This window comes from Hipposideros armiger, unplaced genomic scaffold, assembly GCF_001890085.2.
Source record: "Hipposideros armiger isolate ML-2016 unplaced genomic scaffold, ASM189008v1 scaffold_776, whole genome shotgun sequence".
NCBI classification, from domain to species: domain Eukaryota; kingdom Metazoa; phylum Chordata; class Mammalia; order Chiroptera; family Hipposideridae; genus Hipposideros; species Hipposideros armiger.
In genome coordinates this window covers 741093-769000 of record NW_017732126.1, presented here as the reverse complement: position 1 = coordinate 769000, position 27908 = coordinate 741093, and the positions used below count along the sequence as shown (strand labels likewise).

Below are 27908 nucleotides of genomic sequence, written 5' to 3'. Positions count from 1 at the left end.
AAAAAATGTAGACACTGGACAGACAAAGAAAACAGATGTCCACTCCAGCCCAATAAACCCTAGCAAACCACTGACATTTCATTAAGTGTTACAATCTGAGTTATAGGAAAAATAAATTTGTAGTGATCATAAGATGGACTCCAGGCCCCTTAAAATCTGCCTCCAGGCTAGTTGGCCTCATGCCTGCCACAGACCTCCTTCCCTGCGTACTCTCTGCACTATTCCCCATTTACTGACGACAGCGTGTGCCGAAGTGCCCCTATAATTTTGCTTGATCTCTTTTCTCTGTCTGCAGTGCCTGTGTGCTCCTTCTCTACCTGCTCATGTCCTATTAATCCTTTAAGGTCTGTCTCAAAAGTGACTTCTTCTGAGGCCTCTCTTACCTCAGTCCATCGCCCTCTTTCCCACTCTCCAGGAATCACAGTTCCTCACACCTGTTTTCGTGACACTTAAGCAGGGACAGAATGATGACTTTTCCATATGAGGCTTTAGAGTCAAGCATTTCTGGGACCCAGGATCACTATATACGGATCCTGTAACCTTGGAAAATGTACTTTCATGTGCGAATGAGGCTACTATACTTGCTGCCCAATGCTGCTCATCCCTGCATATAAAGTCTGGTTCATGTGCTCAGTAACTGCTAGTTCTCTTCATTTATTTTCATTTCTGAAAAATTAGAGCATGGCTTACATTATAATCCATCATGTACGTGTTTGTCTCTCATGGTATACTGTGAGCACCTTGAGGTCCGAGACCATTTGGTATTTTTCTCTGCATTTCTGTAGCCTGGAACACTGTCTGGCACATTTGAGCTACCAACAAAATAGTAAAGGAATGAAAGGATAAATCAAACTTTAGTTTCTGAGAGGACAGTGGATTAGACAACTTGAATGATTCTCCTGACAGAAACAAGTAAAATAAAGAATAATTTTTTTTTAATTTATAGAAGTATCACAGAACTGATAATAATAAAAAAAAATCTCCACACCGGCAGTAACCAGGAATCCTGGGAAGTGAGTGCCAAAGCTACTTTTGCCCTGAGGGTTTTTACTGAGCTCTGAATCCCTTGAGCTCCTGTTTGGCCTGCATGGCATTCAGAGTACAGGGGCTATGTCCCAGGGCCTGCCCAAAGCGAGTTTATAATAGGAGGCTCCTGTATAATAGGGACCCCAAAGGGTATGTCCACACTATAAGAACAAACAAGACTGAGCCTATAGTTAACAATACTATATTGTGTACTTATAAATTAGTTAAGGTGGTAGATGCATTGTTATTACCACAATAAAAATATTTTTAACAAAAAAAAAATAGGAGGGAGACATTTCTGACGAGGTGAAAGAGAAAGCACAGAGATAGCATTAATTTAAAAACCATGCCTTAAGATGAGAGGTAGATAGAATTATTTGGAGTGTTGGGGTGGGGTGGTGGGGGGCAGAGGAGGGAAGAGAGGAAAACAAGTTGAAGTGAAGAAAAGAGTTACAGGAAAGTCCTGAATATGGGACTGAATGCCATTTTCATGCAATTGTATAATGTCCATGAAGAGTCACTACAGATTTTGGAATTATACCATGATGAAAACAATCTGAAGAAGATTATCCTGAGTTGTCTGTACATACCTCTAAAGCACAAAGGGAGTTGCTGCATCCATTAATAAGTCTTTGCAATACTTATGATGAGTGGCACAAAATGCTTAGTCAAGGAGAGTAAGTATGAAAACAGGAAAATTTTAAGAAAATAATACAAGTGAGTGTTTTTCTATACTTCTATTCAAGTAGGCCTCTATTGAAAAAACAAAAGTATTGCTTCTTCGAAAAAAAAAATTAGCAAGACATAAATCCTACTGCACAGAAAGAAATTTGCCCTTTTTGACCCTGGTGCTGGGTGAAGGAAAAAAATCTATCATAAGCTGATCCTCATGTGCATCTGCAGTTCAAGTTCACTCTATCTGTATAGTCCAAAAGAAACCCAACTGAATGTAAAGTTCTATCAGCTTGGTAGCCCTCCCAGACATCTGACAGAAGCAAACATAAATCCTCTCTGATGGAAACTATTTTTATCCCAGGTTTCAAATAATTCCCACAAAATGATTTTTTAAAAATTAATAGTTCACAGGCAAAAAAAAAATAACTAAACACACAAGGAAACAAGCCACAGAGAGTAAAAACCAGCAGAACAACAGACAACAGAAACCAACCTGCAAGGTATTACAGATATTGGAATTATAAGACACAAAACATAACTATATTTAATGTTTTTCAAATAAAAGAAAATAGATTTGAAAAAGATTTTAAAAGTCATTGACAAATTGATATAGAAATGCAGTGGATGAATTATACATCTGTTAGGAGTTTGTTGCAATAATTTACGTGAGAGATGATGGTAGCTTGGAGGAGCGTTGAGATGTGTTTGGATTCAGGATGTAATGTGAAAGTAGAGCTGTGGAGTGGAGGTGGGATATGTGAGAGAAAGGAGATAAGGATGTCTTCAAGGTTTTGGACCTGAGCAAATGAAAGGATGGAGTTTCCATTTTTTATTGAGTTGGGTCAGACTTCAGGAAGAGCAAATTTGCAGAGAAATCGTGAGTTTAGTTTGGAACGTAATATGCTTAGACAACCAAATGGAAGTAGTATGAAGGCTGTATCTAGCATTCACCAGAAATAGCTAAGTTAGAGCTGTAAATTTAGGAGTTGTCTGTGTTTTTAAAATGAAGTCACAAACTTTTACATTTGCCTCAGCCAAAAGGAAGGATTAGGAAAGAAAAAAAAATTGTCCTGAACTAAGAATTAAGCAACTGTGGGTTCAGTATCGTTGTTTTGTCTTGGAGAAATTTACTGATAACTCCTTAAGAAAACGCAGGACCTTAGTTTGTCTCTGGGAGCTGACATTCACTGAGACAGTTCAGGCCCATATGCTAATTGACTTTGCATCAGAGGATGAAATCTTGTTGCTTGGTTCATGTAGTGAATAGACACAACTCGATTTGCTTACTGCTTATTTCGCAGGCATATTACTACTTATTTCTGATTACTAGTTCATGTCTGGAAATGATTCTGAATCACCCATAGTCTAAATATTAACCTATGCCAACTGATAAATGGTTTCAGTTCTATGGTTATGACTATATTATATCTCCGTGAAATAAACCAGCATCTGCATTTAACAGGTTAGTTGCTTGGGCAAACAATCCCAATCCATTGTCAGCCTGGCAAACCATCTTCTGAATAATGCCAACTTTAATGAATATTAAACGTTGACATGTGTTCAATCAACATATCTTAAGAAATTGTCATTTAAAAAAAATGCACAAAACTGGCTAAGGTCTTCTAGGTAGATGGAGAAACCTCAGGGCTGCACTCTGGTGGACTTGATCACTTGAGGTCAGGCATTAGAACAGCGGTTCTCAACCTGTAGGTCGCGACCCCCTTGGGGGTCAAATGACCCTTTCACAGGGGTCGCCTAAGACCATCGGAGAACAAAAAGATATTTACATTACGATTCATAACAGTAGCAAAATTACAGTTATAGAGTAACAACGAAAATAATTTGATGGTTGGGGGTCACCACAACATGAGGACCTGTATTAAGGGGTCGCGGCATTAGGAAGGTTGAGAACCGCTGCATTAGAGGAAGAGCAATCATAGAAGAGGGAGGAATTACTAGTTTACTAAGGTATCTAGCATCTTCATAAAAATGTATTAAATCCTTGCCACAATCACATAAGGGCAGGCGTTATTAATCTTTATCTCACCTTCAGAGAATTATAACTGAGCCTCGGCAAGGGGAAGTGGTTTACCAAAGGGTCATATACTCCGAGATTATAATCCAGCTGTGGCACATGTGACCCGCCTTTTCCTCTTCTTGCCTCCACTGCCAGTGGTATGTGTGATGGCACTTATGACAGCAGTTGTTCTCAGGGGGGTTCTCTGTTTTTCTTACAGGTGAGTATGTGGAGGCTTTGGCAGTGACTAAAGAAACACCAGGCCAAGGAGCCTTTAAGCCAAGTTCCAGCTCAGAGGAGATATATGATGATGTTGAGTACCCGGGGAGAGAGGAGTAAGTACACGCCAGCCCGTCAGCAGTGTGGTGAGACTTTAAAGATACAACAGTTAAGTAAGGGTCTTTGTTTTTCTCCCCACAGATCAAAGTCAGAAACCCCTAACTCATTTGCCTCAGATAATGGTACGTAGAGGAAGACATTTCTGAAACTGCCAGTAGGGATTGCTGAGTGCTCTCTGGCTGTTTAGTGATAAATTGTCTTTCATGTATACATACTTTTCATAACACCAGTTGGACGGGGTGATAGCAAGCTAAGGGAAGTGGACTGAGGTATGTGCTAATAAATGCACTTAGAATTGTGAAAGTAAAGAGGAGGGTAATGGGACTCTTGTGGCAAAAAAGCAACTTTACTGTGAAATTCCTTCCTTCCTGATCTCTTCACAATGCAGGTCTGATTATAGGAATGTTTTCACTTAAATCACTTTCATGGCTTCCCAGTACTTTTACAGTTGGCCTTACCATGGTCTAACAACCTTGAGTGGTTTGTCCCTGTTTGTCTCTATGGCCTGTTCACTTATTCTATGGTCAATCTTCATCTGTGATATCCAGTCATGCTGACTTTTCAACTCCTCCGACTTGTCAAGTTCTCACCACAGAGTGTTTGCCTATGCTACTCCCTCTTTCTGGAATTTTCTTTCCTCCCCTGTACCCTTTTGCCTACGTGACTCTTAACCTTTCTTCTGTGCTCAGCTCAATCATTATTCCCTCTATCCCCTCCTCCCCCTGTGAATATTCTCCTTGGTGTACAATCTCAGAGTTTTGTGATCCTCTTTTTCATTGCATTTGTCAAAGTTGTAATTTTATATTTATGTGATTCTTTGATTAATGACTGTCTTCCCTCCTAAATGGTTACCTTCTTTATGCTTACCATTTTCCGTAGCCCCTAGCATAATCCCAGGTACATATTATATATTTTTTTAAATAGTTGTTGAATGAATGAATGAAAATACATTGGAGGCGGAATAATCAAATGCTACTCTGATTGTTGTTATCATTCTTAGAATGTCAGAATTTCAGAATTAAGATGAAGAAACATCTTAGAGATTACTAAACACAGAAACCTTGTTTTAAAATGGAAACTGAGGCACAGAGAAGTGACTCTCCTCCATTCATTGTGTGAGAGTCGTTTTGAACCTGAAAATCCTCCATTGTCAGGGTAGACTCAAAGTATATCTGTGTATATTAAGCTTATGTGTTGGGCTAGGTGAAAACCATGCTATGAAGGGAAAGATTATTCAAAATATATTGATTCTTCATTATTTCTCCAGAATTCAAAATGTCCGATGTTTAGTAGACTCTGATTGTTATATATTAAGTATGCAAAAGGGAGAGGGTGAAGGAAGGAATCTGGTGATAAACCAACTTTCATTGACTAAAACAGATCAGACTTGGAATCGGGGGTGGAAGTAAATATTAATTTTCATTTGTACATACTACTTTTATTGAGGTTTAATTATTTGTACCATATGCTTATACATATATGTGCATGTGTTTCAATAAAAACTACTTAAACAAAAGAAAGATCAAAATACATGAGCACGTGGTAGGTAGCCAATAATTTTTTGTTAAATATGCATCTGAACTACGGTCATTATAATGGATGAAAATAGCTTTTTTTAATTTCAGAAGAAAATAGTGAAGAAATGTATGACGATGTCTACAGAACAACGAGCAACTCCCCAAAGATAGAGTGAGTTTCTCTTTCTTGGCGTCCTAGCTAGTGGTATTTCCTGTTAGTCTAGGAAAACCATTTAAGAAGTGACTCCCCTCCCTGCCCGCACCATTTTTAGGGAGGATTTGCATGGTGAATAGAAATCATTGTAACACTACATCGTAATCCATAGGGTTCTTGTAACTGTGTACAATCATATGCCAAATTTCTAATCACATTGCTTTCTCTTTTGGGAAAATGTCCTTCTCCCAGAGTAGAGGATTTTGGTATTGTATTAGGGAATATGTGAGAAGAAGTAAATGTCACTAAAACTTGCTTCAGTTCTATAGTACTTCTCCAGGAACAAATCAATGGTTTTGATTTACCTGTGTCTTTGTAAGTTAATAAAACTGTGACTGGGATTTGGGCTTAATATCTAAAAATTCAGTGTTATCAAGAATAATATTTGTTCAAGTGGACATTATTTGTCAAATTCAGTTATTAGAGGCACAGTCCAGAAAGGAAAACAGTGATGAAAAGCAAAAAGATTGAGGGTTGAAGGAAAAAGAGGGGCCTCATGCTAAGTGGGATGATGTGGGTGTATCATTCTCTCTCCCAACCCCTCCCCGCAAAAAACCCAAGAGCATATTTGGAAAAATTGTATTCATTAACTGGGCAGTCAATGTACTACCACTGTTGTATTATATCATTCTATAAATTAAAAATCAGTGACATGAATTTCAGGAGCCAGCAATTCCTATAATGTATTTCTAGTATAGTTTGTAAGCTATGCTTCCCTAAGTCATCTTCTCTAAAAGAAAGACTTTGCTCCATAAACTCTGCAGAATAGAGACCATTTTGAGTAGATGAAAGTTTGTACTGAAATATAGTGATTCCCTCTGTGGCAGACTGGTAAGTGCTACTTCATATAGACATCAAAACAAAGAAGAAGAGCACAGAAGTGGGTAAGGCATTTTCCCTCTCTTGTTTGAGTGGGGTGTTTCAGAAATGAGACCTACGCCTCTGATGCCTTTCACTACCACAGCCTTCTACCTCTAGTCCTCTCTCAATTGTCATGTTTATATCCTCTGATTCCTTAGTTTAGATGGAAAAGAAGCACTTAAAAGACTGCAGAGATTCTTCAAAAAAGAAAAGAATAGGTTTAAGATGAAGAAAACGAAGTCAAAAGGAAATATAAGGTAAGAAGTCCCTTTTTATTTCTCTTTGCATGAGAGGATGAGCCGTGCAGGCCTGGTGGTTACACAGCTTGATGTTCTCCATCCTAGTCTCAGAAACAGTGGAGGGGAGGTCAGAAATGAAAACCAAAGGCCCTGGTTATCACCCACCTCCTTCTTACCAATTTTTGAGTGAACCACACCCCCAGACACTAATAAAAAAGTGACAAAGTCCCTTTCGAAAAAAACTGAAAAGAAACGGTTATAAAGAAGGGTAGAGCAAGTCTTAATCAGCCAAAGTCCAGAAAAGAAACTTTCCTCATCATGCTTGGCATATATTCCTGTTATCGCTAAGCATTATGTTATTAATTATTGGGTTGTCAGAAAAGTCATGACACATTTTTGCAACAAAAAACATAGAAAAATATGTCATGACTTTTCCGACAACCCAATATGTCCTTTTATGCTTTCTTTTCCCTACAAGTTTCTGTGGTGTTATTTGTCTATACTTCAGTATTCTAATTTGCCTCCCTTGCGAAAGGCAATGTGTGGAGAGGGGAGACGAACTTTTCAGCTGAATGTCCATGTATCTCACAGTGTTAGGCCTGGAAGGACCCTCCAAGATCAGGCCCACTAATTACCAATGTTTGGGAAGGTTACACTTTCACTGGTAGAAGAGACAGGAGGCCTAGATTTTGGATTCTAGTTTCAGCTCTTGTGTTTATTCAGCATGTCACTGTGAGAAAATCACTTCCCTGTTGCACCCATAAGCCCAAGTTTCCTCTTGCCTTCGATGAGAGGGAGACTGAGTAGTCTCTGGAGGTACTTCTCTCCCTATTCTATTGATATAGGCATATAGACATACATATGAATCTGTATTTTGTGAGGGCAGGGGATGGTAAAGTAATTTGCCCAAGGTCATCACATCTACTGATGTGGAATTATGTTAGTCTACCTTGAAGTTCTTTTCAATTATAAAACCTCAAAGTTCTATGATTTTAAGTCTAATTGTCTGTTGAATATAGATCTACCAAGAGATCCAACAGAATATGGGGTTTATAAATTGCAGTCCTGACCATGGAGGAAGAAGAAGTTTAGCTCCAGGGGTCAGTGACACATCAATGCAGATCCGGGCCTTCGCAGGCTGGATGCTTCTGACAAAAATTACTAGCTTGATACCTACAATCCTTTAAAAAGTGGGTCCATGAGGATGTAAAATACAGCATAGGGAATATAGTCAGTAATATTGTAATAACTACGTATAGTGCCAGGTGGGTACTAGACTAATCGGGGTATCACTTCGTAAATTATATAAACGTCTAACCACTATGCTGTACACCTGAAAGTAATATAAAATAATATTGAATGTCAACTATAATTGGAAAAAAAACAATTTAAAGGAAAAAAAATTGGATCCAGGTGAGAATGCTCTGACTCCAGTGACCACATGTTTCTTGTACTCCATCCTGCATATCACAATCCTGACAGCATCAGTCTGGTCTTATAGACACTAACAGCAGGGGCCATTTAGCATTATCTGTCCCAGGCAACTTCATTTGTGTATGCCCATCTAATACAAAAGTAACTCCATAAGATAGGTGCTGGGATTCATTTTAGAAATGAAGAAACTGAGGCCTCCACAGAGTTAACTGGTTTTCCTGAAAGTGCTGCTCCTTTGGACATTATTATGTTTTTATCACAGAGTGTCGTATTAATTTACTTGTCTTCCTCACTGAATCCCAAACCACTTCAGGACAGGAACTCTGTCTGATCAGTTCGCATACCCAGCACATGAGCCTGGCCCATGGTGAGTGTCTGAAAAATGCCTATAGAGCTGAACTTAAATAATTGCTTAAAATACATGGATTTTTTTTTTCCTACCACCCCGTACTTCCTTCCATGTGATCTCCTTAACTGTGAAATCTGAGGAGAGCCAAACAATCTAGCTGGGCCAAATGTCCTCTCCTATTTAGCAATTTACCGTCTTCCATTTCCACCTGGCCTCGAATTCTCCCCTCGAGTCATCCCCTTGGCTTACGCATATAAATAAGCAGTGTTCAGTATCTGCAGAAGCTTGTTCTCTCTCACCATACTTACCTCACATGGTATGTATCTGATTGACATCTTGGAATGTTAGGAGGCAGAAACAAAATCTTGTGGATGGAGAAGGGCAGGGCTGTGGATAGCCTGGGGTGGTCTGGTGCGGAAAGGGGGTACAGGTGCTCACAAAGAGTAAACACGCTCATTTTTAAAAGGGAAGCGGTGATCAGAACAAAGCTGCAGGGTAAGGTTTGCTTCACGTCTTTGCCTAGAAGCATCTGTATCAAGAAACCTAGTCATCAATCTGTTATTCTGAATATGGCTTTTTTTCCCTTAACCTTTTGTATCTTTTGTCAATCAACAGTGGATTTTCCATTTCGCTGCCTGATTTAGGTAAGTGACATTCACTTATGACTGACACAAAGCTACTCAGTGCTGGCATATTCAGGGGCAGGGAAAGAGTTGTAGTAAGCCTTCCTGCACTCCACATTTAATGAAAAATTGTACATCAAAATCAAAGAAGAAATTTTACACAATAGTATTACTGACTTTTGGGAAGATGAGTAGCTTTTCTCAAGTGCCTACTATATACTAGGCTTAAGTCCCAGAGAAAGAGATGTAATCATCCCTTTTGAGGGAGAGGCTTCAGGCCCCATGTCTCGATCTCGGTGACCTGGGATTTGTACTCGAGTCTCTCTGATTAACGAAGCTCGTGCATTTGACCTTATGCCACACAGCCTGTTGAAGTATTTGACAGCCAGGTCACCCTAATTAAAACATCATTTGAACATGATCACATTGCAGTACACATACTAATTGACTCAAGGGTGGGTCATTGGACTATTGTTTGCTTTGCTATAAAAACAATGCTGTACAAATTAGCACAATGCCTGACACATATTATGCTCTCAGCACTTCAGTAGGTTGACTCTGTCTATAGAAAATGGCCATGTGTTTTGTTGTCTGTTGGCTTTTGTTTATGGGCTCTACCATGGTGGCTACTTTGATTTTACTCTGACTTGGCGATTCAAATGTATAGTATATTCCACAAATATGAGTTTGCTGAACTAAATAACCAATGAAGATTACATGAATCTAGTAAAGATACAGGTTTCCCAAAACGTCTTCGGTCTATGTTGTTGTTTTTTTTAAAAAAAGAGCCAACTTAGAATAGGTATACATTGTGCCCCATCCAAATAGTGTGGGAGTGGAGTCAATGGAATTGTAATAGACATGTATGATATGGGAGGGTTGGGAAGTGAGGTGGTGGATTGGGGGAAGGGGGTGTCACTTTGTGAGGGGTAAAAACTATAACTATTGCATTGTTTTGTATACCTGAAATTAATAAAAAAAAATTAAAAAACAAAAAAAAGCCAACTGAGAATAGGTATGCATTTTGTCCCCATCCAAATTTATGAATAATTGAATATGAATTATGAATGATTATGCCAGGTCTCAAGCTCATTCAGGTGGTGAATCACTTGAACATTATGGAATTTTATGTAGAGCACCAAAGACTGTGACTATCCTAAACTGAACATGTCTAATTATGATTATGTACTAAGTCAGAGTCAATTTTATGCAAGATTATTATAAAAGTAGTTGCCAATGGTTTGAAATAAAAATCATGGGGAAAAAAATCAACACTAATATTCTATTAAACTTTTTTTCCCCTAGGAATTAGGAAAAACTCTCTCACTATTCTAGTAGTATAATATCTTTGTGCAGTTCTAGGTTGATAGAAACCTAGTCTAAAAAATGATCCTTTCTGCAACTCATATTTCTGAAAATCTGCATGAAATCAAATTGATATAAATACATGGGTATGTGTTTTTAAGATATTCAGACATCTGTTTTTTTAATCCCTCAGTTGAATTTCTTCCCAAATGTAGGAACTTTTTGGGTTTTGTTCCTTTCGGCCTATCTGTATTCTATGATCAGATTTTGATAAAAAAGCTTAGTGGTGCACCTGGATAATTGTGTACAATTTGAGGAGCCAGAGATTGTATAAATCATACCTAATAATGGACTATTTTGATCCTATCTCCACCCTAGAATTTAGGTCTCAGGAAGTTATTATCAATGAAGATGTGGACATAAATGAAAAAGAATCAAAGTAAGTCAATTTACCTTATTGTTCATCCCTGCTATTGAACCCATTTCCTGGTGTTTTATTAAATGTGGTCAGAGGGCCATCGTCAGATCCTTGGATACTGGATGAAAAGTTAACTTGTGATAGTCCCCCGACTAAAACAGGAAAACAGTAAATAACATAGATGATCTAACAGTGGTAGGTGATTCAAAAGTCACGGGAGCTTAAGAATCTATGTGTTTCTTATCTTTGAATCTAGACACTTGAAACTTATTTCCACACAACAAACACTTATTTAATAACCTCCTATGTACAAGGCAACATGGATGATAGCTAGCCCTGACGGAACATCAAAGACTAACTAATTACTCTTTTAAAAAAGAACGCGTCCCAAAACTTGATTCCCCTCCTCTACCTACCTCTCTGCCCTTTCCCTCTTAACAGAATGGCTGAAATAAAGGTCTCTTCTGTTCATTCCAAGCTCAGTGCTATTGGGCTTCTGTTCCTATCATACCAGTGATCTTATTTTTGGTAAGGTCACTAACAACTTCTTGGTTAAATCCACTGGATACCTTTAAGATCTTATCTTACTTGGCTTCTCTATAATATCTTAAACTCTTGACTATGCCATCCTTCAAAGGAAAAAAAATATTAACTTTTCCCCACGTTTCTATGCTATCATTATTTTTTCTCAATTTTGGCTGCTGCTCCTCCTGTTTGTCTGTTTTTTTGGGTTTGTGTGCATGTGTGTGAGTTCTAACTCTACCATTCATCTCTTGAAAAAGTATGTGTTTCTCAGATTTTCTATTTCAGTTCTATGCTTCCTTTGTATGTTCCTGAATGATCTTATCCACATCTAGGGTTTTAATTATAATCATTATGGTAATGATATCAAAATTTACATTTAAGGTCAGATCTCTCTCCTCCACCTTAATAAGCCTGCTGAATAATTCTATTTGAAACTCACAATTCCATAATACTTCATAATCTCAACCCTCCCCATCCATTTATGGTCCCTTTCTTCGAATCTCTATGTTGGTGATTATTTCAATAAACACACACTTGCCCAAACCAAAACCCTAGGCATTGTCCTTAACTCCGCCTCCTCTCCTGCCCTGCACCCTCTTCTGTTCCAGTAACTCTCAAAACATCCCCACTTCCCCATCCCTACTGCACACCCACAATACAGGCTCTCATTGTTTCTCAGCTGGATTATTACAACACTTCCCAAATGGCCATCTCATCTCCACTTCAGTGTATTCTCCAAACTTTCTGAAGTGCAAATGTGATCAGCTTAAAAATGTTAAGTAGTTGTCCATCACTCTCAGAATGAAATCCAAACTGCTTAGAAAGGCATAAAATGCATTAATGATCCAGTCCTGGCAAGTTCTCAGCCTCACCTATACTCCCCACTCACCCACCATTCCCATGTTCCATCCATACAATATACTACTTGGAGTTCCTTGAACTCAACAAGCTGTCCAGCATTTTTGGTTTTTGTTTTTTTTAGTTTTGTTGTTAATTTCTTTTTTTTATTAAATTATTTTTTATTATGAAACACACATTTTTTAGAATTAGTTTCAGCTGTACAACACAGTGCAATAATTATACTTTTTACCCCTTGAAGTGACAACCCACCTCCCCCAATCCGCCGCCCCATTTCCCCTCAATATCATACATATCTATTACAAATCCCTTGACTCCACTCCCACACTATACTCTGTAATATTTTCACTGTCCAGCGTTTTGAAAGCTTCTCATTCGTTCCAACTTCACTGATCCATTCAACAAATATTTACTGAACATGCACGATGTGCCAGGCGCTGTGCGAGGTGTTGTTGGATATACAACAGTGAAAACAGATATAATTTATATTCCTGCCTGATTAGAGACAGATAAGAAAACCTAAATTATAATTTCACATTGGAATTTGGTTGTTTGGATATTTTGAAAGAGAGTGGACACAGGGTGTGTGTGTTGGGAGGGGACTGATAGTCATTTTAGAGTGAACTGGGGAAGGCCTCTATAAAAAGGTGAGAACTTAAGAGAAAAAAATGGTTCTAGATGCAAAACTTTGCCATGCTTTTCACCTGGTTATCTATTTTATCTCTCATTATTGAAAACTGAATTCAATTTTACTTTCCCCAGGAAGTCCTCTCTGACCTTATTATTTGGATTAGGTATCCCATTTTATTAGAACATTTTTCTCCTAGTTGTAGTGGTCTTGCTTCTTGCCTGTCTCGTCCTCTAGGTGGGAACTCCCTGAGGAAGGGACTGTGGCTTTCCAATCTATATCATGTGGCCTCATGCCAAAACAAATTTGTTAAATCAGTTAACAAGGGACCTGCTTAAAAAATAATACATGTGGGCCGGCCGAGTGGCGTGATGGTTAAGAACTGGCTTGGGACGCCAGAGGGCCCCGGTTCGGATCCCACATATGAGGGCCAGTGACACTGACCTCTACAGCTAAGATGCTGAACAACAGCTCAACCTGGAGCTGGGCTGCCTTGAGTCACCGGCGACCGGCGTAGGCTGCAGCCCCTGTGGCAGTGGGTTGCCATGGGCTACCGTATGTAGCCAGCAGCCAGCGTGAGCAGCCAGCAGCCAGCGTGAGCGGCCAGCAGCTGCAGTGAGCGGCCGTCCAGAAGCCGGCGACTGATCTGCCTTGCCCAGGAAGAGCACAATGATGGTGCCAACTTGGGCCAGTGAAGCGACGTCCTCCACAACTAGACTGAAGAACAAAACAACAGCAACTTGTCTGTTCCCCTTCCCCCAATTCCCCAGCACTGTTCCCATCCCCCCAATTCCCCAATAAAAAAATCTTTAAAAAAAAAATACATGTGCAAAATAACCTGGAAGCTCAGAATAGGTAGCCATTTCTACTATTTCGGGTTTCAGAAAAGTATCTGTGCCAAGTTGAAGCAGGAAGGATAGGTAACATTTTGTTGAGGGGAGACTGGGGATCAAGAAGAGAGAGAAAGGGAGGGTATGGGGAAGAGGGCAACTGTGCAAATAGAAAACGTGTGTTTGGAAAGTTTGTTGAACCATAAGGCACATGATCAGGAAAGAGGGTGTGACAAGCAGGAGATGTAATTTGTCATGAAATGGAGGAGGGCCCTGGAATATCAAATTGGAGCTAAGAATGAATTCTTTTTCTTAAATATAAATTATATGATATTTGTAAAAATCAAAAGAAAATCAGAAACATATGTAAGTTGTAAAGCATGACAAAACGAATTCTCCTGAACCCATGACTTGACTTCAGAACTAGGACATAACCAAGGCCTCGGCGTCTCTGCCTTATGCACATCCCCTGGCCTATCTCATCGCCATCCCCCCAAGGGAACCATTTTCCTCAACCGTGTGTTTCATTTCCTGTTAAAACAAAAATAGGGTTATCAAACACATGATAAAATATAGTTTCATTTGGGATTTGAATATTATAAAAATGGTATGCTGAATACAGAATTCTGCAACTTCACTCAAATAAAATCCATCCTTTTTTTAACCACTGCAATTCATTCATTTTTACTGTTCTATAATATTCCATTGTATGTATATACCACAGTTTATGTATTCATTATCTTGGTTGGTGGGTATTAGGGTAGTTCCAATTTTTTTGCACTTATAAACAGTACTACTACAAATATTCCTGTCTTCTATGAACATGTGCAAGAATTTTTCTAGGATATATATACACTTAGAAAGGGGAAAGAAATGGAAATTATATAGGGAATTCAAATTCATAAGAAAATGCCAACTTGTTTTCCAGAGTTGTACCAATTCATACTCTCCCGACCTATATAAGGGGAATGAATATTGATCCACATTCTCACTAACACTTAACACAGAAAGAATTCTTAATTTTTGCCAATTTAGTGGGTATAAAATACTATCTCATGTAGTATTAATTTGTATTACATGTCTTACTAACAGTTTTGCTTATTCACCATTAATATGCTTATTCACCATTGTGTCTGTCCTTCTAGAGGAGGCCTGTTCATATCTTTTTGCCTGTGTTTCTATTGGGTTACTGATCTTTTTCTTACTCATTTATAAATAGGAGTGTTTTTTTTGTGCATTCTAGATACTATTCCTTTGTCAGTTATATGTGTTGCAAATATCTTCTCCCACTTTGTAGCTTGCCTTTTCAACTTCATTTCTAGTCTTCAGATGAATAGAAATTCTTAATTTTACTGTGTTTGAATTTATCAATTTACCCTATTGCTTTACCTTTTAAAGAAATCTTCATCCCAAGGTCATATAGTCTCCCATTTTCTTCTAAAAAATGTTAGTTTTGCCTTTTACTCTTAAGCCTTAGAGCTAGCTGGAACTGATTTTTGTATATAAGTGAAGATCTAATTACATTTTCTTCCATAGGAACAAATGTCTTAGCATGGTTAATTAAGTAGTCCCTCTTTTCCCCACTGATCTACAATACCATCTTTGTCATACCATGTTTCTATATATCTGAAAATCTGTTTCCATGCTCTCGAATGTATCCCAGTGTCATTGTAGCTGATATTACATGGTAGTTGATATGTAGTTGATGAAAAAGTAGTTGATATTAGTACATTGAGAAAGTAGTTGTTAGTACCTTGACATATTCTGAGACATGATTTATGCCTAGAATGTGGTCAATTTTTGTAAACATTCCATGTGTACTTTAGAAATATATGACTTCTCTAATTTTTGATACAAGGATCAATTTACATTCTTTAAATCAAGTATGTATTAATTTTCTTAGTAGAATCCTCTAAAGATTTAGGAATTTTTAAATCCTTGATCCATCAACATTTGAAAGAAATAAATGGGCTGAAATCTCACAAAAAGATGGTAGATTTGTCAGTTTCTTTCAAAAGTTCTATCATATTTTTGCTTTATATATTCTGAAGCTCTTTTATTAGTGGCATACAAAATTTAAAATATCTTCTAGTGAACTGAATGTCTCTTTGTTATGTTGTAGCCATCTCTATCCCTAATACTATTAATAATAAAAATACTTATATAGCTCTTACGGTAGGTCAGTCACTGTTTCATGTATTTAGTATGTATTAATTCATTCAATCTTCACAATCCTGTGAGGTAGATACTATTATTGTACAAATTTTATAGAAGAGAGACTGAGGCACAGAAGTTACTTGCCCAAGTTACTACAGCTAATATAGTGTTAGAAACCAGGATTTAAACCCAAGCAATTGGACACCCAGTCCATTTTCTTTACTGATATGTTCTATCTCCTAGCGATTCTCTTTGTCTTCAAGTCTAATTTGCCCAATGTAATATACCTACTGATCTTTCTTTTAGTGTTTCCCTAGAATACATTTTTGATCCTTTATTTTTCTGTTTTCCTTATTTTCATTCACTGTGTCTCATATAAATAGCATAGAGCTGAATCTGGCTTTTTAAAGAATCCAGTATGACAATCTGGTTTATCTCCTTACCTTGTCCTTGACCTAAGGTCAATCTGAAATGTCATGGTGCTGGTACCATTAATAGCATTTTCCTCAGGACAAACTTGCCTTTTGTGCTTGTATGCTGCTTACCTGCCCTCTGTCTGGTTTCAGCTGCTTTAGTGGGGGCTATTAGGGTACTATATGTAGTACTTACTCTACATGTAAAATGTAGCAATTTGTGAAAACAAATTGAAACAAAAAACTTTTCTCCAGGATCGAGTAGTTTTGTGTTGGGAAAGGCCCTTTCAGACTCTTCTTCTGTCCTGCTGCCAAAGAGGAAGTCCAGAGCGCTGAGCAAGACTAGTCCAACCCACCTACAGAACACTTCGGAGGGACGGTCATAAGTAGATACATGTTCGAATATCGTTAGGGTCGCTCAGGTGAAAGGTGATGAAAACGTGTTCTAGGGTGGTGAAAGTAATGGAGAAGATATTTCAGAGGAGAGCTTAAGTGGATTTTATTAAATTGTTAATTCCTCTGGTAGAAACCATATCTTCTTTGTCTTTATTATCCAGCTCCTAATATAGAACTGAAGACACAGTAGGTACGCAAGGAATAGTTTATGAATCAGTCTTATTTATCAAATCACTTAGCCCTATCAAAGTCTGATGTCTTTTTTATGTGATAGAGTAAATCTTCTGTAGTTTGGCCTCAGAAAAACCAATTATTAAAGGCATTTGTAGCAAATAGAACATTGATGGAAAAATAGAAGCATTTGGAATGAGAAGAGAGAGGGAAGATGATCTTTCTCTTGTGAGTTTGGCTAGTTTGCATGTCATGGCTTGATAGGTATTAGATTGAGCAGTAGCCTAAACAGCTCTGGATTAAAATGTTATTAGATAATCCAGACCTCTGTTTTGTTTCATTTCCTTTTGTTCACTGGAGTATCTCCTAGCGAGTCAGCAAGAGAAGGAAGCGAAGAGGGGGATCTTGAAAAGGACACTGGCCCAGCTTCTGCAACATGGCACCAGTGGGACGTGTGGCACACTATCTTACTTTTCTGGACCTTAGTTTCTTAACCTGTGATATGGCAATAACAGTCCTCATCCTGCCAAATTCATTACGCTCTCTAACTGGATCCCTAGAAAAGCTAAAATCAGTTGACAAAGGCACAAATGTTGACCATAATGCTCACATGCCTAGCGTGGATATAAATTGGTATGATCTTTCTGAGAGAATAATTTGGCAATATGTATCTAAAACATCCAGACCCTTTCCTTAACCCAGTAATTTCACTTCAAGCAACTAGCTCTAAAAATAAAGGAAACATAAAAAAAAATACACAGAAATATCTCATGGTTATTTATAAAAATGAGATGTTTAAAACCGCCCAAATATCCAGTAATTTGATAAGTATATTAAAGTGTGGTATTCAACGTAACCATTTAAATATATGCTAAATATATACTGAATAGTTTCCAGTGACATGGAGAAGTACTTGCAATCTGACAACTGAAAAATAGCAGAATGCAAAATTGTATGTATAGTATGATCTCAATTCAGTTTTTAAAAGGGCTTGGAAAATGTTTAGAAGGAAAATCATGTATCTTTGGGAGGTAAAATTATGCTTTTCATCACTTTTGCACTTCTTACAATTTTTTAAATACTCAGAATATATTGCATTAGAATCAATAAAGAAAATAAACTTCTAAGTAGGCATTCGCTTCGCCCATTCCCTGCCCTCACAGTTGTAGCTCCCTCCAAATAGTCTGTGCGCGAGTTCTGTCTGAACACTTGCTGTGTGTCCAGCACTGTGCTGAGCTCATTGGCCACATTGGAATATATGTCTGGATCCCATCTTCTGGGAACATAAAGTGGAGAGAGAAAACGAGTGACCATCAGGCAGTTAAAAAAGAAGTAATTGCTGAGCTCCATGTCATCTACTCCATAGGCAATAGATGTTGACAAAAGGAGGGATTGGAGATCTCCTGACGAGTCCTGGAAGGCTTTTTAAAAACCTTCTCTAAACTGCATCCTTAATGCTGGTCCAATGCTGAGCCCTTGACATTCTGCTGGACGCTTGTGAATATAATCTGAGGGAACAATGGCTCAATGTCTCTGAAAATCTCAAAAATTCCTGTCACGTAATATCTTTGTGGTTATAATTTATCCGCTAAAGAGTTACTGAAGTTCAGATGTGCAGACACCAGCAACATACAAATGGTTGATAGAGTAGGGTCCTGTTTTGCTCATATCAATGATGGATGTATTGGTAACCTTGTCATGCCAGGAAAAAGCACATTTTGAAAGAGCAGGTATGACAAAAGACCATAGACTTTAGAGTCAAATGCACCTGGATTCAAAGCCAGTATTTCTGTGACCATGATAGTTCATGGGTCATCTCTTTCCTCCTTTGTTAAGCTTTATAAACGACTACTTTAAAGGATGGCTGCAATGCTTACTGTGAAAACCAAATGAGTTAACATATGTAAAATGCCCAGCCCAAGACTTGCCACATAAGCGCTCAAAAAGCATTAGTTCTTTCTATAATACTCTCTCCCCTCCCTGAATCCTTTTCTACTAATGCCAAACACTAGTTGGATTATTAGTTTTCTCTCACAGTGAAGATTAGTATTACTTTTCACATTTTAGAGGCAAAGAAACTGAGGCTCAGAAAGGAGAAGTGTGGTTATAAGCAGATTGATCTCTTGCTTCTGATTTCAAATTGGGATCACCCCAGATCAGGGGTCAGAAAACTGGCCCCTTGTTTTTGTAAATCCAGTCACAACAGCAGAGTTGAATGGTTACCACAGAGATGGTATGGCTTGCAAAGCCTAAAATATTTGCTATCTGGCCTTGATCAGGGGTGTCAAACTGGCAGCCCGCAGGCCGTATGCAGCCCTCGAGGTAATTTTTTTGTGGCCCACAATGCTCTGAAATAAAATGAAAATAGAAAAAGAAAAAATTGTTATGAAGAAAATAGCGCTTAGGGGAGATCGAGGCAATACCATACACACAATTCCCTCGTTAACCCTTTAACTACTGAAGACAAGTATACAAAAAATTACCTCGAGGGCCGCATGCGGCCCGTGGGCCACCAGTTTGACACCCCTGCCCTAGATTATCAAAATATACTTCTAGATGACTTTTAAATGTTTTTTTCTAAAATATAATTGCCCAGAAAATACTGAGGGTTCCATACGTGTTTTACTTCAATCTTAATTTACTTGCTCAAAAATATTGTTCTCCTCAGAGATGAAGATAAAGTAAAAACTTGGAAACCCAAGTTTTTAATACCAAAGGGAAAACAAGAGAAAAAAGGTGCTGAAGAATCTGAAAGGTAAGTCCACAGGTGTACGTGCATTACAGTTTATCTGCTGCAGTTTATACCTCTCACTAGCTGTGTAACCTTGGCAAGTCAGTAAATTTGATTTTCAGGTTCCTCTTCTACAAAATGAGAATAATAATACCTTAATTATAGTTCAGTTGAGAGGATTAGAAGAGACAAAGAATATGAAAATGTAAAGATCCAGGCACATTTATTTCATCATCATCACCCCTGCTTTTGGTGGATAGGGAGCGAGGAAGATTTCAAGCCAGCCCTTATCACACGATGAAAAGCTTCCAGTCCTTTTTCAGGCTGGAAGGACTTTTTCCCTATAAGACAGGCCTTAAATAACACACCAGTTTGATCTTAAGTGAAACTTTGAAACAAGACTGGGATCATATGGTAAGACAGATTTCCCTAGAATACAATATAATTCTAATGTTAGAATTACATAAAAGAATGTTTTATCCACTCAAAACCTAATCTTCAGTCATGTGATTTAAGTTCCCAGTGGGCTGTTGGGGAGGTGATTTTTTTACTAAGTCAGATGGTTACTTGAGGCTCAATGCTCCAGTCTTCACCTCAGTTCCTAGATGGGGCAGGATCTTTGAAGTACACTCTTTCACCAAGGTCTTTGGAAATCCTTGTCTAGTCATTGAGCTGGAAACACCGTTTCCAAAGAATAAGACATCAGTCTATAGCATATTTAAACTCAGAGGATGACATAGGATGACCCTTCCCTTAAGTTTATTTTCTTTGGGTTTAAACTTGATGTGACTTATTTTTCCCAAGTTGGAAAGATATTCATGGACTAGAAAAGCACTTCCCACCTTAAACTTCATACTTTTGCATAGCATGGCAACACAGAATTCCAAGATAGGAAATAAGAAAATTTTTTACTGCTCACTGCCCCCTCCCCACCCAAAAAAAAAAGCTGTTTTGGTATTTTAATGACTACATGTAAGTCTTTTTAGGAAACAATTTTCAAGTGCTTTTTTAATTTCTTACAACAAACTGATATATAATAGTTTACTTTTATTCTCAACTGAGTAAATTTGAAAATGCAGTATATTAAGGCTAGTGTTATTCCTGTAGATTGATGTATCAATTTCCATGTGCTCTTAGTTCCCTTTTTGGTTTCTACCATAACTAATTCTATCATAAGTAAAAGATGTTTCCTATATGAGTTCTAGCCTTTTATTACCCCTTCATTAACCAAAGATTCTAAGTGTTCAGAGACATTGGGGAAGGGTATAACAGGTAGAAAGGCACAGATATGATAGCCCACCTTGTAAGATGTCCCATCTAGGCTCTGTATGTAGATGGGAATTAGCAACTGGAAAGGTAGATTGTGGCTAGATTATAAAATGCCCTGCGTACCATGCTAAGGAATATGACTTTATTTTACAGGCAGTAGAGAGAGATCAAAAACTTTAAAGCAAGAGGGTGACATGATCAGTTACATTTTAGAAAGATAACTGGAGACAGGTATGCAGGTGGACTCACAGCGGGAAAGGCAAGAGGGAGACTGTATTTCAAGCAAGTGGTCACAGCCCTGAGATACGGCAGTGGCTGCGATCTTGGACAGAACGAAATAGATATAGGTGACATTTCTGAATAAAACAGGACTTGCTTGACCTGCTCCCCTCTGTCAATTCATAAAACTACTAAAATGCAGCACCAACCCCCACAAAAGAACAGGAGGGGAAAGGGAGGGAGGAAAAGGGAGAAGTCAAAGTACAATCAGCCTCTGCTATGGGGTTATCCACTTTTATGTCCTGAGATTTTGGGGAACCTTTAGTGTCTTAATTCTATCCTCCATAATAATTCAGCATACCAGGCAGTTCTTTGATGGATGCACAGGGATTTCTGATTCCCCAATTAGGTTTGAAAACTTGGAAAACCACAAAACATAAGCCATTTCCTCACTCTTATTGTGTTCCATTGAATCATCTGAGAGCCAATGGGACAATTTATACATTCCCTTAACTTTCTTCTTTAATTATACTTCTACATTTGATTGACAAGTTTCTTGTTTAACTTAAATTGTTCAACGAATTAAATGTTATTCCAAGTTATTATCTTGCTGTCCAAAAAAAATTTTTTAATTGTAGGGGAAAATAATTAGTTTTACTTACTCTGTTCAGGTTGCTTGGACAATCTGCTCTATTGGAAATGTGTGTGTGCATAACAAAATTTATATAAAATTATATACACACACAAAAATTATACCCAAATTTATCCTGAAATAGAATGACTTTATAGATTTGGACACTTACGAGTTTTATTATAGAACATTTAACCCTACATGCATTTTTCCTGCCAGTTTATCTCCTAGAAGTTTCTTCAGAGCCAAGAAGCAAAACTTAGAAAAGAAGAGAATGGAAAGAGAAAAACATTTTAGAGAAAGATTTAAGGTATGTTCTCCTCTGAAGGTAATGATCAACAATATTAGAGGCTAAAAACTTCTGTTTTTAAAGATTCTCTAAGTGTGTTGCAGCTCTGCCTCTCTGGGATTAAGACATGATCTTTGACTCAAAAGCTGGTATTTTTATTTTTCCCTGTTACATTTCTGTATTATCATGCTTTTTGTATATGTTATTTCCTCTGCTTGGAAAAAGTCCTAAGTTGCTCTATTCAAATGTTACCGACTCTTCCCGAACTTCTCCGAGCAGTTACTCCCTCAGCACACGTAAAAAAATCTATTACACACATATCCGTTGAAACACTGATCAGTTGTATAACAATATGTGTGAAAGCATACACATTTGGAACTAAACTTGAGTCTCTTTTGAAGGAGAGATTTTTGTCTCATTTGCTCCCCAGCTCGCAAAATAAAACTGGTCACATAATGTTTGGTGAATGAATGAATCACTAAACAAATAAATGAACAATGATTGAATGAATGAATGAATGAATGAAGCAGCATCTGAAGCTCCTTGACTTCTTATCCTCTTACTGAGTGCATGGAGTACTTTTCACATAATTCCAACGAAAATGAACGATTTAGTTGGAATCAAATGATCCTCCCTTCTGACTTCATCTACTGGCAGAATAAGAATTTATTAATTTAAGAAACATATTGAACACCTCTCATGTGCCAGACACTGGATTGTAACAGATAGTGTGTGCATCCCGCTCAAAAAATTTATCCAAGTCGCTACTCTGCCGAAAATCTTTCAAAAGTTCCCCCTTGCCAAATGGATAAAGTTTAGGCTTCTTAACATGGTATATAAAACTCTTCATGTCATGACCTTTGCTTGTCTCTCTGACTTTATTTCCTGCCATTCTTCACCTTGCACTCTGTGCTTTGGCAACTGCTCATAGTTCTGTCCCTTGAATGAACCTCCACCTCTATCCTTGTCCTGCTATTTCCTTCCTGGAGGCATTTACTTGGTCTGTTCCAAATGCCACCTATGCCTTGCAGCTTTTCTCCATCTGACTTGCTCTTGTTCATGTATCTACACCAAGCTGAGGCATCTTCTCTCCTCCAAGAAGACTTACCCAAACTTGCCGATTAAAGAAATTCCTCTTCCTCTGTATACCTGAGCAAACCTTTAGCTTATGATAAAACATTCACATTATTATAATTACATTTCCATCAATTAAACAATGAGCTCAGAGAGGACAAGGGTTATCTTATTTATCTTCATATCCATGTGCTGCGCAGAATAGGACTACCTAATGCTTTGTAAACATCCAAAAATCTTTTTTAGACTAAACTAAAATAGAAATATACACAAATCCTTCCTAATCACTAATAACTCCTGCTTGGACCAAAGCTGATTAGGATTACTATTAAATTGTACTATGAAATTATCAGCTGCCAACTGTGATGCTATTTACCTAGTTGAAAAACAACACTGCAACAGTTACTTGTGGAAAAGACCCCTCCATTCCACTTAGTGCTTTTTCTCCCCCATTGTATTTGGACTGGCTCATATGGGACAGCAATTCCATTCCTCTGTGTGGATAATTCCATTTTTCCTTCTTATCTGTGGTAGGTTTCTTTGATCTGCCATTAGAAAAAGTATGTCATAACTTTTATTCAGCTCAAATCATAAAATATTGGGTACATTTGTGCCAGGCATTGGATGTGACGAATATAACTGTCATCCATTTTCATTTTAGAAGACAAAATGTTTATTAAATGTTAGGACTGTGTACAAAGTGCAATTGAAACAGTAAATTATACATGACAGTTGTAAAAGTCTTCGTGCAAGGTGATTAAGAGAAAAAAAAGCATATTTCAAGCAGAGAAAATAGCATGAGCAATGGCATGGAAATATGAAAGGGACGTGGTATATTCAGGATTATCATATAGCTTGATGTGGCTCCAATAAAAGGGACAGAAATGTGGGCACGGGGTATGCGAAGGACCTTGAATGTCAAGCGGAGAAATGTGGATCTTATCCTGAAAGCAATGAAGAGGTTTTAGAACTTGATTGAAAGGAGGGTGACCTAATCTGATTTGCATTCTAAGAAATCACTATGTATTCACAGAGAACAATGAATGGCCTGGAAAGGGTAAGAAATCAGTTAGAAGGCTATTACAGTAATGCCTTAGTTTGCGAGCATAATTTGTTCTGGAAACAAACTACTTGTATTGCAAGATATCACTCATTTACCACGTTAAACTGCATTAGAAATGTTTGCTCGTCTTGCGGAACACTTGCAAACCATGTTACTCGCAATCCAAGGTTTTACTGTACTTTGTTAGGCAACGGAAAAAATCTATCTTGTGGATCAGATCCCACTTGGTATAGGGGGATCTTATAATTTAGCATCCGAAGTCAGGACTCTGAGAGCGGAAGGAGGCATACCTAATCATAATAATAAATATTTGTAAATAGTGACATTTAATTAAGGCTATAAATAAGAGACTGTCCTGAGCAAAAGAGATGTTTGGCCACCTATTGGTGAGGTAGGCATCTGTCAATATAAGCTATATGTTCTGGAACTATTTTTTTCCAGTCAACAGACTTCAATTCATTAGATGTATATAGATATATATAGATCAACTAGTTTATCACAAAGAAAAAACTCCCCTGAGGTCAGAAATTGAACTTATCAGTTTTTCACAAATGCCTGTCTTTGACGACAAACGGAGAGTGGGAATTGCCCGCAAACCCTACTTTAAAATATGTGTGCTATAGCTATATATAAGAATATATAAGCCCACCCAGAGAGAAAGGGTAGAGAGTGTCATCTAGAAATGCTAGGTGTGTAAGAATATTGTAAACTCTAAAGCACTTCACAAAGAGGTTTTTCTCTTTCCCTTGTTTTTTAACTTCTCTTTCCCTGGGTTTGGTGGCCATTTTATCACTGGAACAGTTAACATACTGTGCACAGTGTTTAATTTATGCCCATGTTATAGCCTTTTCATTCACCATAATTCATTCTAGTACAATTAGACAATGGGTGTGAAAACACTTTGAAAATATGATCATACAAAACAAATAGAAGATTTGGGCATTTTACCACTATTTCCTTAAATAACTTTACTTTCACTGAATATCTTGCTATTGTTTTCTGTTCTCTTATATGCTATTTCATTACTATCTAGCACCTTGAGTCTATTTTGAGGTTACTATATTATGCCCTCCATTAATTTTGTTATAATGAAAATATAAATACTATGCATAGTCTGATTAGTAGTAATTTCTCATTTCAGTATGACAAAGAGATTACTGTCATCAACACAGCAGTGGCATGTTCCAGTAACTCAAGAAACGGAATATTTGACTTGCCAATAACCCCTGGAGAAGAACTGGAAGTCATTGATATCACTAAAGAAAATCTATTGATATGTCGCAATTCTAAAGGCAAATGTAAGTTATTGGCTTATCACCCATAAACTATCACTGTTTGAAAAAAAATCTCAAAGCATTATCTCTATAACTTTCAGATTAGTAATAGTGACTTTTGTTTCCATAGATGGATATGTGCTAATCGAACATCTAAATTTCAAGTAAGTGGCTTGATTTTATACCTCAAATCATGAATCCTAAATATTTAACACATTGCTGTGTACATTAGTCTTGAGGAAAGACTACTGAATTATTTAAACTCAGGAAAAATTTTGAAAATTAGATATGCACTGCCCTATTCTATAAGGGTTGCTTTGGAAGAGGCCTTATTATTGTCTACTGAGTGCTATCAAACTTCTCTACAGGGCATATTTATAGACATTTTAAAGAAGCATCAAAATATTAAACTGGGTAGGAAATTCCCCAGAAATCTCCTACTCACTATTCCACTGGCCTATAGCTCAAAGTATGTTTTTCTTTTTTCTCAGGCATCAAGGTTGGTCGCCTTAGGAAGATCAACATCATGTGTGTGGATGCACAAGTGAGAACCGGGTCTGAAATCTCACGCCTACCTCCTGTCAGTTTCAGCTTACATGTCAAAATGAGAGGGTGGAATCTGTGGCAACTTTCGTTAGGAACTTAGGAAAGAAAATAAACACAAATCCTCCACATTTAGATGGTTTGACTCCTGAAGAGTTATCTTTCCATGTCTATTTCAGTATCTATTTCACTGCTGGCTCAAGAGAATGTGGAACTGTGTGCTGGCATTTGAGCGCTTGTTTAATGAGCCATATCCAAAGTCAGACATCATGCCTTGTGGCACCCAGTCAAGCTGTACAGATGGTTAGTTTGCTTCTAATATGAGCACACGAGTGCTTATAATTTCTAAAAGATGTGCATGAAAAGTGGGTGTCATTTAATTCTGAGAAGTAACTAGTTAGTGTAACCAAGATCTTTTGAATACTCAAATTTAAAGTATAATCTGAAAATATGAAATAATTACAACTCAGTTTTGTTTTGTTTTTTTAAATCAAGGTATAAGTGTTCTACTTTATCACAAAACCAAAATCAGATTCAAAATGCTGCTTAAAATTGGTTTCTTTTGGGAATGGTATGCTGAAAAGTAATGTATTCCTAAATTCACCCAACATCATTTTAAGAAGTGCCTGAATACATTTAACAAAATTTAAATAATGTATATGCTGTGTCAGTTTAAAACATCCTGTTGTCCAAAACAAGGAAAATAGTTATTATTTTGTCTCTGCCTGAACACCTATTCAAGTAATAGGATTCATATGTATTTTTACTTAGATGAAAGTAAAGAAAAATGTAAAAAGCTGAGCTGTTAATAATGTTCTATTTTTTAAACAATGCACACTGCCTGTTAAGCAGGGTGAGTCTGGCCTTCAAGGGCGTGACGGAATTTAGTCCATGGTCTCATCCCTTATATAGTGAGCCTATTTCTTAAGGTTCTAGGTTCTTGTATCTTCACTTTCATGTTCCAAATGGCACTTGCCAATAAAGGTGATGTTTATTCTAGAAGACAAGAATCAAAAATATTCATAGAGTTTAGAAAGGGAAATAGATATGAATGAAATGCCTAGAAGACTCAGAAAGGTTTTCAGATAAGGGAACACTAATGTTTGGTCTTTAATCACAAGTATATTTGCTATCAAAGACACAGAGGTGTAGAATCCATGTTGTGTCCGGTGAGACATGGCAAGAGCTAGAATGGGGTAAATTGGGGCTAGAATGTGAGAGTTCACTTGGCCATTTTCCTCTACAGAGTGGGGAACCATTCAAAGGTCTTCATCAGGAAGGTAATGCCAGATGCTTAGAGAGAAAAAAAACAAAAACAAAAACAATCATGGCAATATGGGTGATAAATTAGAGAGAGGAGAGACCACTTGTTTTTGCAATATTCTAGGCAAAAGAGCATTAGACCTTAAGACAACAGCAATAAAAATACATAGTACAGGAGCCCCTTTGGAGATATTACAAAAGTAAGGAAACGTCTTCGTGACTGAATAGAGGTGAGAGAGAATTAGGGCATGACTCTTTGAGATTTCTTTTTGGGGTGATTAAGGATGGTACCAAAATTGGGACTATATTTCTGCTTGGATCCCCCTGAATTAAATGTACCTGCTCAGTGATAGGCAGGATAGTCAGGCAACTGCAGCCCTCTCCTACACTCTCAGGCCAGACCTGTCACAATTACTATAGGAGATGAAGATAAGTATGCCCTATGGGCAAGGAGGTAAGTAAGAGAGAGGGCTATTTTTGAACAAAGATCTTCCATGCAATAACCCTGTACAAAAGAGAAATAAACCATATATTACTCTTGCCACCTCACCAAAACA

At 37.7% G+C, this 27908-nt stretch overlaps 1 protein-coding gene across 1 annotated transcript in view; it reads left to right on the top strand.

The window, feature by feature from the left end:
- Positions 1 to 26223, top strand: part of FYB2 (FYN binding protein 2) — a 65905-nt gene extending 39682 nt beyond the window's left edge. Inside the window, 11 exon segments of the mRNA XM_019628270.1 lie at positions 3939 to 4053; positions 4139 to 4179; positions 5683 to 5746; positions 6808 to 6906; positions 9287 to 9315; positions 10978 to 11038; positions 19664 to 19750; positions 22065 to 22155; positions 25413 to 25569; positions 25676 to 25709; positions 26037 to 26223. Coding sequence (XP_019483815.1) covers positions 3939 to 4053; positions 4139 to 4179; positions 5683 to 5746; positions 6808 to 6906; positions 9287 to 9315; positions 10978 to 11038; positions 19664 to 19750; positions 22065 to 22155; positions 25413 to 25569; positions 25676 to 25709; positions 26037 to 26058 — 800 coding nt within the window. The 3' untranslated portion in view covers positions 26059 to 26223.
- The last annotated feature ends 1685 nt before the right edge of the window (positions 26224 to 27908 follow it).